Source organism: Propithecus coquereli, unplaced genomic scaffold, assembly GCF_000956105.1.
Source record: "Propithecus coquereli isolate 6110/MARCELLA unplaced genomic scaffold, Pcoq_1.0 Scaffold222, whole genome shotgun sequence".
In the NCBI taxonomy this organism is placed as follows: domain Eukaryota; kingdom Metazoa; phylum Chordata; class Mammalia; order Primates; family Indriidae; genus Propithecus; species Propithecus coquereli.
Window position 1 is genome coordinate 4,549,792 of NW_012147412.1, and position 15,195 is coordinate 4,564,986.

The 15,195-nt window shown below is 39.5% G+C and overlaps 1 protein-coding gene across 1 annotated transcript in view; it reads left to right on the top strand.

Annotated features, from left to right (window-relative positions):
• The first annotated feature begins 9,180 nt into the window (after positions 1 to 9,180).
• VWA5A (von Willebrand factor A domain containing 5A) overlaps positions 9,181 to 15,195 on the top strand; it is a 50,456-nt gene continuing 44,441 nt past the window's right edge. Inside the window, exons 1-6 of the mRNA XM_012644919.1 lie at positions 9,181 to 9,308; positions 11,817 to 11,874; positions 11,994 to 12,196; positions 13,104 to 13,326; positions 13,439 to 13,617; positions 13,892 to 14,006. Coding sequence (XP_012500373.1) covers positions 11,832 to 11,874; positions 11,994 to 12,196; positions 13,104 to 13,326; positions 13,439 to 13,617; positions 13,892 to 14,006 — 763 coding nt within the window. The 5' untranslated portion in view covers positions 9,181 to 9,308; positions 11,817 to 11,831. The remainder of the gene's footprint in view (positions 9,309 to 11,816; positions 11,875 to 11,993; positions 12,197 to 13,103; positions 13,327 to 13,438; positions 13,618 to 13,891; positions 14,007 to 15,195) is intronic.

A 15,195-nucleotide genomic window follows, 5' to 3' on the forward strand; every position in this document is an offset into this window, starting at 1 on the left:
TTTTGTTCACCACTGTATCTTTAAGATCAAGGAAATAGGAGCACCCAATAAATGTGTTTATTTGAATCAAATTTTTGAAAGTTCTGAAATTATTCTGGAATTATTCCTTAGACTACTTTAAGGCTTTTTTATTATCCCTAGAAAGCAATGGTTGTAGTGAGCCTTCTTATGGCTTCAGATTCCATGCCTAATAAAAGGAATTTAGATATTCATTGAAATGTAGACTATCTCATTACTGAGCTAGGAAAAATAAAATGAGCCTTCAACATCTTCAAAATTGCTAGTAATCATAAATACTTCTTGCTGGAGGAAAAAACATACATGATAGATGGAGGTAGAGTTAAGGAGGGAAAATGGGCCTCCCTAAAGAGAAGATAAAAGAGGAAATCATGATTAGTGGAAAGTTTTGTAACAAAAAGAAGCAGATGTGAAAAGGAATTAGTATAAAGATATCTTAAATAGGAAAAATTATTCACATAATCATAGGTACTACATAGATCTAAATTTAAGTGATAATTAGATCTAGAATAGTGTTATCACAATATATTAATGAAATTGATTTACTTTATTACTGTCTATGGTATTAATTCTATAGAGATTCCATTCATTGTATTGGGTTCTTTGAATCTTTGGATCTTTTTGGGTTTCTTATTGAAGGAAAGCCAGTATTTTCACTGTTTTTCCTCCAGACAGCTTTTGTCTACTTCCCGTGGGGGATCATCTGGACCTTAAGTCAGTTCGTGTTTGTGCTGAAGTGGTTGAAGAAAGAGTGCATGGCCACTGGTGGCCCCCGTGCTCTGGATTTGCCATCTCTTTACATAGGCATCTGGGGCGGGTTGTGAGCCATTTCTGTTAGGCTCAAAGAACTGAGAATGCAAAAAGAATAACTGCTATATATGCATTTTAACATAGTCCTAGGAAAAAAATTTTAATAACATAGTACAGAAAAAAGTAAAATAAACATGTGACATTTAAATCATGAAAATGTAGGGGGACAAATAGAAAAAACACCTTGTTAGGTGTTGGAAATCAAGATCAAGTAAATAGAAAAATATCACAGAAAATATGAGATTTTCTTACAATCGTGCTTGGTATATAGTGAGTACCCAGTACACGTTTACTTTTGATTAACTGAGATAATATTTACCTCACAGAATTGCTGTAAAGAATAAATATGATGGTATTCCTGTGTAACCTTGGAAAATATAGGGAATAATTCTATTGCTCTCTCTGTAGAGGAGAGGAGTCAGTGGGGACTGGTGATAAGGAAAGACATGCTTTTCAAGCCAGGTAGACTTGGCTTTAAATATAGGCTCTTGTTTACTAATTTTGCAACTGCTATGCCTTTAGTTTTTTGTCCCCGCAATAGAGATAGTATTACATGCTAAGGGTTTTTCATTGATTAAACAGGGTAATGCAGTCTGAGGTCCGTACTATGGTGCCTGACATATTGCAGGTGCCCAGCGACTATTATTTTGTTCTTTGGGCAAAGGTGAAAACACTCCTGTAATATCAGCATGAACATAGCTAATGCTAAATAACACAGTTTGGGGAAATGGTTAGAAAATACTGCTGAGCACCCACGGAGGTCTCCACTGGATATGCTGGGGTGCAAACAATAACATATGCAATGGAGAAGATCGGGAACCATAGCTTAAGTGCCTACGGAATACCCCACACCCCACATGCAAGTACCCTTCCCAGCCATTCAAAACACAGTAAAATATGAATATTCTAATACATGATACCAGTGGTACACGAGGCGAAACCAGTCACATTGCTGCTGATTATAAAGCAGTATTGTATAAACCTGATTTTTTTTCTGTAGGAAAAAATTCAAAGCGAAGAAAACCTATGAGAAATGTCTGATGAAAATAGCATCATTTCAGATTAAGATTTTATTCATCACAATTTAAAAAATTTTGTCCTCATAACTTCAAGTATTATTTTTTTAAAAAATCTTAAGCATTTAAGTCCCTCACCATTTCTAGATCCATAATCAGACAGATACATAGACATCAAAGACACATGGAACTGAGAATGATAATTTAAATAGTAATTTAGGGTTGCACTCATAATAGAAATGGATACAGCTTTTCTAGAAGATTCAAGTCAAATCTAAACATTTGTCTAGGAAAGAGACATCATGGCATATTAAAAGTTAGAGGTCTAAAAACCCAAGTTCAAGTTCTGATATTTGGTGGTGTGACTATGGGCTGGTAATTTATGATCCCTGAATCTCAGCTTCTCATGTTTATAGTAGCAGAAAACATTCCCTGCATCAATAGCCTGAACCTTAAGTAATCAGTTAAAATTTATCATTCCAACTAGGACACTTTTAGTAGTAAAAGGGAACATGATTAATAATTAAGGCAGGACAATAGGGGTAAATAGGAAAGCTCCTGCCACACCACCGCATGGTCTCCTTAGTCATAGGCCCTTTATTTGTGTCTCACAGATCTGTATTTTGATATCCACACTATAATTGTGCTTCTTGAAAATGTGGGATGTTCTTATAATTATACTTGGCGTGTAGTAAGTATCCACTAAACATTTGTTTTTCATTAACTGGGATAGTATTTCTCTCAAAGAATTGAAGTCAAGATCAAATATGATGGTGTTTATGAAAGATTTCGAGACATAATAAAATGTTATATAATGGTTCGTTATTATTATATTCACTATAGGGAGTCCCAGGGTAAAGAATTTGGGAAGCCACCTGCATGGAGATGACAGTTGATGTCTTAAGCCTGAATTAGATCACTAGGAGAGACAGGGTAAAGTCAGGGCAAAATAGGACTGGAGGCCAAACCTTGAGAAACGCTACATTTTAGGAAAAGAAGGGGAGGGAGACAGTTAAGAAGTGTATATATACTTCAGAGAATTAGGAAGAAAATCAGGAGAATGTCTTTTACCTATCTTTGTCTTATAAAGATAACTATTTCCTCTATGTCATAGAAATATATTTTTTCCATGTCTAGGAATATGCCCAACTAATTTTTATTTTTTTTAATTTATTTATTTTTAATTTATTTTTTTTATTTCAGCATATTATGGGAGTACAGATGATTAGGTTACGTATGATGCCCTTGCCACCCCCTCCAGGTCCGAGCTTCAAGTGTGTCCATCACTGGGATGGTGTGCATTGCACTTTTGTGTATGCATATACCCGACATCCCCCTCCCCAACATCCAATAGATGTTATTCTTATATGTGCGCTTATGTGTTGATCAGTTAATACCAATTTGATGGTGAGTACATGTGGTGCTTGTCTTTCCACTTTTGGGATATTTCACTTAGTAGAATGCGTTCCAGCTCTATCCAAGAGTATACAAGAGGTGCTATATCACCATTGTTTCTTAAAGCTGAATAGTACTCCATGGTATACATATACCACATTTTATTAATCCACTCATGTATTGATGGACACCTGGGTTGTTCCCACATCTTTGCAATTGTGAATTAAAAAGTTTCTGCTCAGAGAAAGAAATTGTGACGACAGCAAACAGACAACCTACAGAATGGGAGAAAATTTTTGCATGCTACAAATCCGATAAAGGGCTGATAACTAGAATCTACTTAGAACTCAGAAAAATCAACAAGAAAAAATCAAATAACCCTATCAAAAAGTGGGCAAAGGACATGAACAGAAACTTTTCAAAAGAAGACAGAGTAATGGCCAAAAAGCATATGAAAAAATGCTTAACATCTCTAATCATCAGGGAAATGCAAATCAAAACCACAATGAGATATCACTTATCTCCAGTGAGACTGGCCTTTATCAAAAAATTCCAACTAATTTTTAATCCTAAGCAACTGTGGGGCTTGGAACAGGACAGGATCCTGAATTAATTAGCAATGAACAATTGCTAATTGTTTCATTAGTTTTCATTAGTGAAATGAAATTCACTCCTGCGTGCTGTGTGGGAGAGTGGATGGAAGAAAGGACCCTGGTCGTCATATAGAATGAGAAAGAAGCCCTTCATGGTGCTTTCTTCCAACAATCCTTGCTACCCAGATCTCTAGAATGAGGGTAAAAATTGAGAAAAACAAAGAAGTTCTGAACACTTCCATAGTTGAAAGGATCGTGACTGGCTTAAGTAAGGAAAACAAGTATTTTTTTCCTCCTTTTATTTTCAGTTTCTTTTGTAGAGTTTTTGGCTAAATTCTAAATTTTTCTTCTCCCTAGATGCCAGGGAATTGGGTTTGGGTTCTCTTGGTCTCAATCCCCGATGGTCTTTTTGTTTTTCATTCAGGATAACACAAAAAGAATCTGCGTTACAGCCTTAACTTAACCCTAACTGCTGCCTTATCACCTAGGATGATTTCCTCAGAGTTAATGGAAGTGAAAATATCTCCCACCTCTGTGGAGATTTTAAATGGTCTCATAGTCCTTCTGGAGCCTCCCCCGTGATATATCCTAAGACTCAGGAGCAGGAGCTGGTTGAGCATAGGGAGCAATTAGACGTTGAGAGAGTTTAAGAGTTAGGAAATAGGATGTTTAGTAATCAAGGTAATCTTTAAAAAAATTGGGAATCAAAGAGCTGTGGATTTATCTTGACCACCCCGTTTTTCTGTTCAGGGTATGTATTCCAGCAACACTTTCTCCTTTCTATGGACCTCAGAGATCTGGCCTTCCAAATCTGCAATTTCTCCAGTTTGTAGCTATCCCCTTGTCTCTTATGGCTGTGGAAGAAACTGTAATGCAATGAAGGGTACCCACCTTGGAGCCAGAAGGTTCAGGTGTGAAGAACAAGCCTGTTTCTCACTAGCTACGTGTCCTTGAGCAGGTCAGCAGTTCTCACTAAACCTTAGTATTGTAATTTGTAAAACGGAGTTATAGCAGTATTTCGGGTGATTGTGAGCGCTAAATAAGATAATGCTTATGAACTTCCTGACACTGTGTGCTCCTGTGATATTTATTATTTCTTGAAATTGGATGGATTACGACATCTTCACTTCACTGTCAGACTCCTTCTTTCCCTTCCCCTTTACTCTTTCCTTCCTTCTTTTCCCAAATTTAAGATGAGGTTTTTTTTTTTTATTGTTTTTTTTGGTGGTTTCATTTTGTTTAACTATGGTAATTACAGGGAAAAAGATGGCAAGTAGAAAAAACAACCGAACCAAAACTAATAGTACTAGATTTATAAAAAGTGTAGAAAATCTCAGAATCCTTTTCATAAAAATAGCCTGTTGTACACAGAAATATAAATGGCATATGGTTTTCCAGATTCTCAGGATTCAGCCAGCCAACCCAACAAAGGGAAAATGGAACTAACATTTAGAGAGTGTCTACTTGTGATAGATGCCTTAAAAAAATCTTATTTTACTTAATTATTACAACATATGTACAGGGTAGGTATTATTAGTCAATTTGACAAATGATGACAGACTCAGAGTAAATCATTTTCTCATGATTACGCAACTATTAAGAACTAGAAGTAGGAGTCGAGCTCCAGACTGCTTGAATCTAAAGCTCACAGACTTAATTCTGTGACAGAACCAACTTGGTCCTAATGTATCGGTACCTGGCTCCTCGTTTTCTCAATTTTTTAGCCCTCTGGAAGAGCAACGTATGTCTTTTACCAGTCCTCAGAGATTTAGATCCTTAGGCTTCATCTGCCTATCTCCATTGACACTTTTTTATGCTTTTTGGTTTGTCAGAAGTATATTTGTAATGAATGAAATTTGCTACTCTTAAGCAAAGGTCAGCATCTTCTAAGAAATTTCTGACAAATAACTAAGTGGCTTTATGATGATAGGTATTATTCTTGTTTGCAATTAATGATTTGATGTATCTTGTAAAATGCTTAGCATTGATTTCAAAAAGGAAGTATAAATATCTGTATATTTACACACACACATATATATGAAGAAAAATATAGAGTATATATATATGTATATGTGTATGTGTGTGTGTGTATATATATATATATATATATATATATCTACCCTACCTATCCATTTATCTATGATAAGTTTCTGGTGAGCCCAGTTTTTGTGTGATTTTTTCAAATACTAAATTTCCAAGTTATCAGTGATCATATGAAAATGATGTCTATTAAGTATAAGTGTTATTACCAGGTAATAAATGTGAGGCTTGTACACATGTATGAGCATCTGTTCATTTGATTTTTTTGAAATCTATCTTATAATATCTATGGCGAATAGCAATTATAAGACATAAGAGTATATACAACCACTGGCATTTATATGTATTTATTCAATAATCATTAATTTTATGCATTTTGGAATTGTTTTTCTTTAAGGTATACGAGTTTTAAGAGGACATAAAGGGCTCAAGCATGATAAAAACTACAGGAAGTGTTAGATGAATTGCCATGGAAACATCACAAGAAAGAGAACAAATAGAACAGGAGACTTAAATGAGACTCCTTGCTAATAAAGATAGAGAACATTGAAGAAAAAGAGTAACAGAAATGGGAGGATGAGCAAAACAATTCATTGAAAGTCTGTTTGAACCAGTGGTAAGCTTTCTCTGTGGTAAGACAAACAGCCCTTATTTCAGGAAGGGAAATGACTCCCAGAAGAACTGTGGAAAAATAAGCGGCAATCTATGATCAACACGCACCAGCATAGTTTAAGCCACGTGTGTGTACGCTGGGGGCTGCTGAGATGAATTGGATATTGTTTTCATAATACACAGATCTCTTTTTTCATTTTATCCAAATGTACTTTTCTATGCAAAAGAAGACAGTCTCCTTAACACTTTTTTTATTGATCATAATCAGGTGTATTAGGAAGGGTAAGGACTGTGTGGCACAGAGCCCTAGAGAGGATATAAACCATGGAGAAATTCATTATTGTCTCTTGTAATAGTCTGTGATGATACAGAGGCTCTGCTCCTTGACAGTCTCAGGGATTCAGGATCTTTCTATCTTGTTGCTTCTCCATATTTAGATTTTTTCTCCTAATCTTCATGGTCCAATAAGGCTCAGATATATCTACATTCCCACCAGTGCGCAGGAAGAGGGTGGAGGGAAGGGGAATGACGCAGTGGTGCAGTTGTCATTTCTTGCATCTCATGGGCCAGAACTTAGTCGCAAGGTCACACCATCTTTAAGGGAGGCTGGGAAATGTCTTTGTTCTGAATGGCCATAGACTTGCTAAACTTAGGGTTCTTACTAATATCAAAAAGAAGGGTACATTTCCCAGATACTTCAGTCAATGAAAAGAAGGTACAGCCACAAAAAACAATACCAGACATGATTTCTACCCAGAGAAAAGGATCATTCCCTCTTATAATTAGTTTGGTACATGCAAAAAACATGTTTCTCAGGCCATGAAAATACAATTTGTGCTTATATAGTGCTGTACTATATATGCATGTATGTATACTGTGTATGCATAAGTGTGAATATATATGTATATACACACACATGTAACACACATAACACACACACAACACACACACACACACACACACACATACTTATACTACTTTAACATCCATTAAGATCCACTAAATCTTAACCGAGGGATGTAGATATATCATTACCCCCATTTTACAGGTAAGAGAACAGATAAGTCAGGGAGAGTAAATCTGCCACCGAAACATCACAGAGACCAAAATCAGGCTGAATCTTTCATGCATATCATATATTCTTTACCGTAGACAGATTCTAACAGCAATATGACTCTTTCTTTAAGCCCCAGATTTAATAAGTCATTTTGAAGTAGAGAAGATAAGGGAAATCTGGTTGCTTCTAGTGTCCTTTGGCCAGGAAAATGAACACAGATATTTTCAGTTACTTGCATTGTTACCCCAAACATGTGATTTCAGGATCCTGATGAAATACCAGTAATCCCGTGATACCGCTGATCCATGACAGAAAGATGTGGCCCTGCATGACAGGACGGTCTCTCAAGTAAGCAGAAGTCTGTGTCTGAGCCCGGCTGCTGGTCTTCCCCCAGTGCTGTGGGGAGGGCACAGCTTTGGGACAAATGACTCAAATTGGAGGTAAGGAGCCGATGACATAACACCCATGAAGTTTTTATTAGCAGGGTCCAGCATACTGTAAGCCCTTGGTAAGCGATTCTATTAATATTACAGAAATATGTAGTTTTTAATGTCCTCATTGATGTTCTCACTCTTGTGGCATTTTCACTTTCCCTTCCCTTTGCCAATCTCTGATTGATCCTTAGCAAGGATCAAAGGACAAAACCAAACGTTCCAATGTTGAAGAAATTTCCGTTGATCCAGAGAAAAGCAAAGGTTTGATTACAGGTAGTACCCGGGTTAAGGATGTTCTGATTTAGGGTGTTCCATAGATACATAGAGAAGGAATTGATACCAGCCCAAGAATGTGAAGGATCAGAAGATCCAAAGACAAGAAAGTATCTGAAAAAAGAATTAGCTGAAGCTTTTCCTCTCATTGAAGCGGGGTTTGCTAAACCTGAGGAGCCAGATTTTAACTTTGAGCAGTTTACAAAGGCTTACCTTGCAGTCAGCGAAAACATCAGCTGCTACAAGCCCATTTATGATTAAAGAAAGGAAAAAGCTGTGCAGACAACCCTAGCTTCCTTTTTCAAGACAGGCTTCAGTGGTGAGCTCCCCTGCTCCAGCAACAGACTCCAACCCTGATTCTCCAGCACCATCTTCCTCGTACTCTTCTGATGAATGTCACCTACCTTTCTTTTTGCCTCAGAAATGCCCCTTCCAGTAAGACAGACATTGACGCAACACCAGGTCAATGTTAACCTTTAATATTCTTCTTTGAAATTTCTCCTGCCCCATCTAAACTTTTTGTATGACCTCATTTTTATGTTCTGTTTGTTCGAATGAGAAGAAAGAGCACAACAGTTTCTGTACCTTATTATTACAGCACAGAAGTATTATTATTATTATTACAGTATTCCACGGTATTATTATTACCACATACGAGCCGTTATAGTGTTATTATTATTACTACCCTCTATGTGCTGTTCATCAGGGATCTGCAGTTGCATGCAAATATGACCTAAAGACATTCTCAGGAACACATCTCTGTAACCCAGGCACTGCCTGTATGTTTCAGAATTTTCTATCGGTCCCTTACTCATGTAACTGCTACTTTATAACCGGTCCCTAGAAGGGGGCGGGTCCTCCTGGAAATTTTGTCTGCTGTTGTTTTCACTTTCCAGTGACTCAGAGCACCCCCGGATTTCTGGAGAAGGTAGGCGACCGCACAGCCTGTCCTGGGGCTGGATGCCACCCTCTGCACCTGAGGACCAAAATCTGCACATTCTAACTTCCTTTCCGCAGATCTGAAACCTGTAGAGGCTTCTTGTAACTGCAAGTCCAGGAGGTGAGGAATTTAGTCCTGGTGCGTGAACCGGGGAGGGCGGGGGGTGCTCTCTGCAGCTTTGGCAGTTTAGGGGAATCTTGGCGGGGCCGGAGGGGGATTTAGCCATCTCCTAATCTCAAGGCCCCTCTCCTACTTTCATTCTCTTTTACTTTACCTTTTTCTTTCTCCTTCTTTCTTCCTTTGATATGGACAATTGATGTTATTTTCTCAATTTTATGTAAGTTTATGCTGCAGAAATTTGGTCATAAGCCTTCACCTACCCAATCAATTGCAGCCCATAAACCCTTCTGTCCCTTCTGTAATTACCAGGACATTAAAAATCTAGGATTGAAAATTGAAAGATTAAATTACTCTCACGTTATCCAAGCCCCACCCTGCATCCCAGATCTCTTTCTTGGCCAGATTCTCCAATTCTCCCCTGCAATAGGGAGCAGGGTCAGGCAGGCTGTACCACCCAGCTCCCCCCAACCCCTGCGCTAGAGCAGCTCAGGGCTGGGACTCTGCATTCCTGAGGGGCCACCTACGCAGCAGCTACCTGGCTCAGGGAGAAGCTCTCTATTCTCCCAGCTTCCTCAGATGCAAGGCTTTGACCTTGGTCAGCTCCTGCGGCCAGTGTTTACCTATGCATTTCTAGGTGCCCTGCTGAAGTGCCATCCTGAGGCCCAGAACTAGTTCTGATCAAACTCACTTTGTTTGCACTGGGAAGGGGGGTGGGTAAAGGGTGTAGAATAGCAAGATCCCTCAATCTGGGGTTAGAATGAGGAAATGAAGGCTGTTTCTTCGTAGGGGACGCCCTCTGCTCCTTTTCCTTCCACTCACAGACAGGCTTGGTGAGCACTGCCCAGCCCGAGAGCTTTGGTTACCTGACGCAATTCCTCCAGCTGTTTTACTCCTGTTGATTCTCCTGCTTTAAGGTCCCTGCTGCTGTTGTTAGCAATCCTTCCCTCCCCCGCCCCCAGCCTGTTCACCAGAGAACTTGCCCCAGTCAAGGGTCCACACGGAAAATCTTTCCCGAGCATCCTCTCTTTACCTCACACCTGCCACTGTCCCCTGTGTTGCTGTCAAATTGTGTGCCATGTTGCCACACTCAGTTTTTATCCAATGGCTCCAAATAAAAACAATATGAAATGAAAAGCCTGATTTTGGGTGCTGATGTGTGGGGATGGGGCACAGCGTATAAGAAACGCCCTTGCCGTCAGGTGGATGAGCAACATGGATGTTGACTTGGATGGGGTGGGCGGGATGTTTTAAATGGTGATTGGGAGGAGTGTAGGGGCACAGACACAGTCCTGTCAGAAGCTTCGGAATCCTTGAGGGTGGGTTGTGTTAGGAAGGAAAGCTGCCTTTCTCAAAAGCCAATGTTTTTCTGGCTTGTTGCTTCCTTAGGGAAGCTTGAGGTCGTCAGTGACTCATCTGTCTCTGGGCCTCTGGATAAATATATTAGTTTCATTTTTCTTCAGTATCCTCTGTGTGCTACGCAGGGCTATTTTAGCTCATTAAGGTATGTTTTCAGTGAAAAGCCCCCGTATTGGTGCTGAAGGTTGCAGGTCAATTAATGCCTTGACAAAACAAGGAGTGGCAAACTGGCAAATAATCCAGCTCAGAATTGTTCCAGAACATCACCCAGTGGCGTTAGGGGCCATCACTAGGACCAAACAAACCCACCTGTAGACTTTCAGGATAAAGGAATCATAATGTAAATTATAACCTCAATACATAAAATTTATCTGTTACCATATCACATGAAATGATTGTCCAGGATTATAATAAAATTTGGGAGATATGTTTAGGACGGCCTGATTTAAAATAGAGGACATGCACATATGTAATATTTATATATATGAGAATATCCTGGACAGAGAAAACAAACAGCGGCTTCAATTAAGAGCCCAAAAAGAAAAGTCACAGGGTAAGCTGTCAAAGTTGCAGGAGCCCATTTTGGATCACGCATCTTCTCACATGCAGGTCTCTGAATAGCATAATCCTAAGTGAATTAGAGCAGAGGTTTATAGGGAACAACAGTACCTACTATAATAGAAACGATACAGATGTTTGTCTTCATTGATTAAATGCCTCCTATGGGCCAGGCACTGTTCTAGGGACTTTACATGTATTAATTCATATATGATATATAGGTGTTATGGTTCTCATTTTAGAAAGAGAATTCTGAGTTCAGAGGGGTTAGGTTAGTGACACCTATTCAGTGGTATAAGGAGTGGTGTATTACACTTTTCGAAAAGTGGGATCAGTGTTTGAACCGGCCTCGGGTGTTTAAACAATTTCCTGTTTAGTGGGTAGTAGTGAATCTGATAGCTTTCCCACTTGAGACCAGCCTTTGGAAGGAGCTTTACTTTTGGAATCTTTGCCCCCCTCTTTCCAGCTTCCTTCTTAGTGCCAACATTAGCCCTTGGAACGTATTTCTATGCCAGACAGAAGTGCAAAAGGTACTGGTGTTGAAATAGACAACTCTCAACATGTCACTCTGTTTGTGATGTGTCTTTTCTACAGAAACTCTGTATCACCATGGTGACCCCCTGTGGCCTGCTCACTGACAAACAGAAGCCCGGTAAGCCCAATTTGTGACTCTTACTTGCCATTGTATCTTTGGCACCTAGCACAAGGCTTGGCCTGCAGGAGGCATTCCGTTAAAGCTTGTTGAACTCTTGAATTCTGGTCTGTCTCCAGTGCCGCTAAAGAGTATTTCTGTGAGCTTGTCCATTAATGAGTTTGTGACTGGTGTGTCTGCAACCCTCAACTATGAGAATGAGCAGAAAGTTCCTTTGGAGGCTGCCTTTATATTCCCCATGGATGAAGACTCTGCTGTCTACAACTTCGAAGCCTTGGTGGATGGGAAGAAAATTGTAGCAGAATTACAGGACAAGATAAAGGTACTAGGGATGAGTACATTAGCTCCTCTCTTCTTATTAATGCATATTCTTTAGTGTCAGGGTTGCTTTCTTTGAGATGTTGCCCTGATTCTTTGGCTCCTGGCTTGAAGGAATTACAAGCCAGGCCATGCTACAGAGAGATGACAGATACTAGCATTTCTACCCAAGCAGCTTTTATTGCAGGCTCGTCAGCATAGAATAGAAAGTGAAAGTACATTTCCTGAGGGGAAATAGGTCTGTCTCCATGAGTGGAGAAGAACCTACATTTATGTCTATGCCTTATGATATGCTAAAGGTGGGGTGGAATATTCATAACTATCCTGGGAAAAGGGTGCAGAGTTCTTAGAATTAAGGGCCCTCCCGGTTTTTATCCTTGTAAGGTAACCTCCATGGGTTGCCATGACAATTGTAAACTGTCATGGCGCTGATGGGTGTGATTTTTCTTATGCTAATATATGTTAAAGGGGGAAAGGTCACCTTTAGACATGAGCTCCTAGATTCTGCTCATGCTCCTGGCCAGGAAAAGTCCCTAAATGTAAGTTCTTGCCATTGCTATTTAGCTTTTAAATGCATATTGCTCTCCTCCTTTTTGCCCTCCTCTTGTTTTTCTGTGGTTAGGGCTGGCAACCTGCCCCTGTCCCTAACATTTAGGATACCTGTCAAATGCAACTTCACAAAACATACTGTTGTTGAAAGCTCTTTCCTCCACTCCATTCTAACTGCTATTTTCCTAAAATCACTTGGCGTGGGGGAAATCAATCAGAGACATTCAAAGCGTAGCTGTGAACTTGACAAGACCAATCAGAGTCCCTCCCCATCAGGTTGCTTTCTGCACTGCTTGTGTCTTCATCAACCATGTCACCTTTGATGTTACCTTTCTTTTCCACCCTCACCCTGTTCTCCTTAGGCCCACGCAAACTATGAGAATGCCATCTCCCAGGGGCACCAGGCCTTCTTACTGGAGGAGGACGTGAGCTCCAGGGATGTCTTCTCTTGCAATGTGGGGAACCTCCAACCTGGGGCGAAGGTAGCACTCACGCTGAGGTATGTGCAGGAGCTGTCCCTGGAAGCAGATGGTGCCCTGCGCTTCGTGCTCCCAACTGTCCTGAATCCCAGATACCAGCTCTCTGGTGAGTACCCCTCCCCTTTGAATACTGGTCGTGGGGAAACCCCCTTAAGGTTGTATGTGTATGTGCTAAAAAGTGTTGGCAAGGAAAACACAACTATGGTAACTTTTTGTAGGATGTTCTCAGCACAGCTGCCTTAATAGGAGGATTCCTATAGTCCCTTTGGAGGAGGACCTGCCCTACACACTCAGTATGGTCGCCACCATCACTTCCCAGCATGGCATTGAGAAAGTCCAATCCAACTGCCCCTTGAGTCCTACTGAGTACCTTGGAGATGATAAGACTTCTGCTCAGGTAATTAATGAGAGGGTACTATTGTTGCCAGTACTCCTGTTCCTTGAGTTTTGGCTGGTCCTCACCCAGTTTATCGCAAACGTTAACCCAGACGGAGTCGCTTGATGCTCCTTCCTTATCCCTGTTTAACATCCAGAGCCTTCTCTCCATTCTCACTTCTGCTCCTGATAGTGTTCACTCAAGGAAGAAGCCTGTCGCCCTCAGCTCTGACATCAGCTCCAGGAAGCAAACAGTGATAGTTCTAATGTGGCTCCTTTGCCTGTCCCCAACTCAGGTTTCCCTGGCTGATGGACACAAGTATGATCGGGACGTGGAACTCCTGATTTACTACAGTGAGGTGCATACTCCCAGCGTAGCTGTAGAGATGGGGATGCCTGAAATGAAGCCAGGTATTTTCTTTCTCCTTTTGTAGTCACCTGCTAGAGCGTAAAGTCCTGTCTTGGAATTATCCTCAAATTACTCTCATTTTTTTCTTTGTTCCAGTAGCAGGTAAAACATACCCACGTGAAACATTGAAATAGCTTACACTATGGCATACAAAAATGGTTAGGTTTATTGAATATCATGGAGTTATGTCATGTAGACAAACTTAACAAGATCAGTAGAAAATTGGGCAAAAGATTGAAACAAATAATTCACAGAGGAAAACATAGCCAGTTTATAAACATATAGGACAGCGATCAGTCTCGTAATGGAAATTGCAATGAAATGCTATTTCATTTGAAATGCAAATAATGGTAGTCATATGGCATTTTCTCCTTTCAAATTAACAAAGATTTCCAAATCTGATAATACCTCATGCTTTAAAAGTTATGATGAATTTGGCACTTTCATAGATTGCTTGAAGCAAAATGATTTGGTATCAACCTTTTGAGGAGAAATTTAGTCATATGATTCAAATCAGTGTTCATTTTGGTAATGTCAATTTTGGGAATGTTACCTAAGGAAATAAATCTAAATATAAGTAAAACTAAGAACTGAGCTGTCCCTGCCATTTTAATGATATCAAATAGTAGTAAGCATCGTAATTTTTTTTTATTATTTCAGCATATTATGGGGGTACAGATGTTTAGGTTACGTATGTTGCCCTTCCCCCCACCAAGTCCGAGTTTCAAGTGTGTCCATCCCTCGGATGGTGTGCATTGCACTCTTTCATAATGTTTTTAAGTGGCTAAATGTACTATGCAAGGTACACTTGAAGAGTTATCATGCAGTTATTAAAATAATGTACGTCGACAGATTGAAATAATTTGGAAAAAAGGCCTCTGAAGAATGTTAAGTAAAAGAAAATTAACTTATACAGGCTAATTACCACAATAAAATAACCTATGCATTAGGAAAAACATTTAAAAACACAGGAAGTATGCAAGTAGTAATTATTAGATTAAGACTGTTTAGTTTCTTAATTTCTTTTATTAATAAATAACTTTTATTGATTCATTCATCACACCTACATGTAGTGTCACCTGGAGTTTTTTCTTACTGTGGTAAAATATGCATAACAGCATTTACCATTTTAGATATTTTTAAGTGTACAGTTCTGTGGCCTTATTCACCTTGTACAGCCATCACCATCAT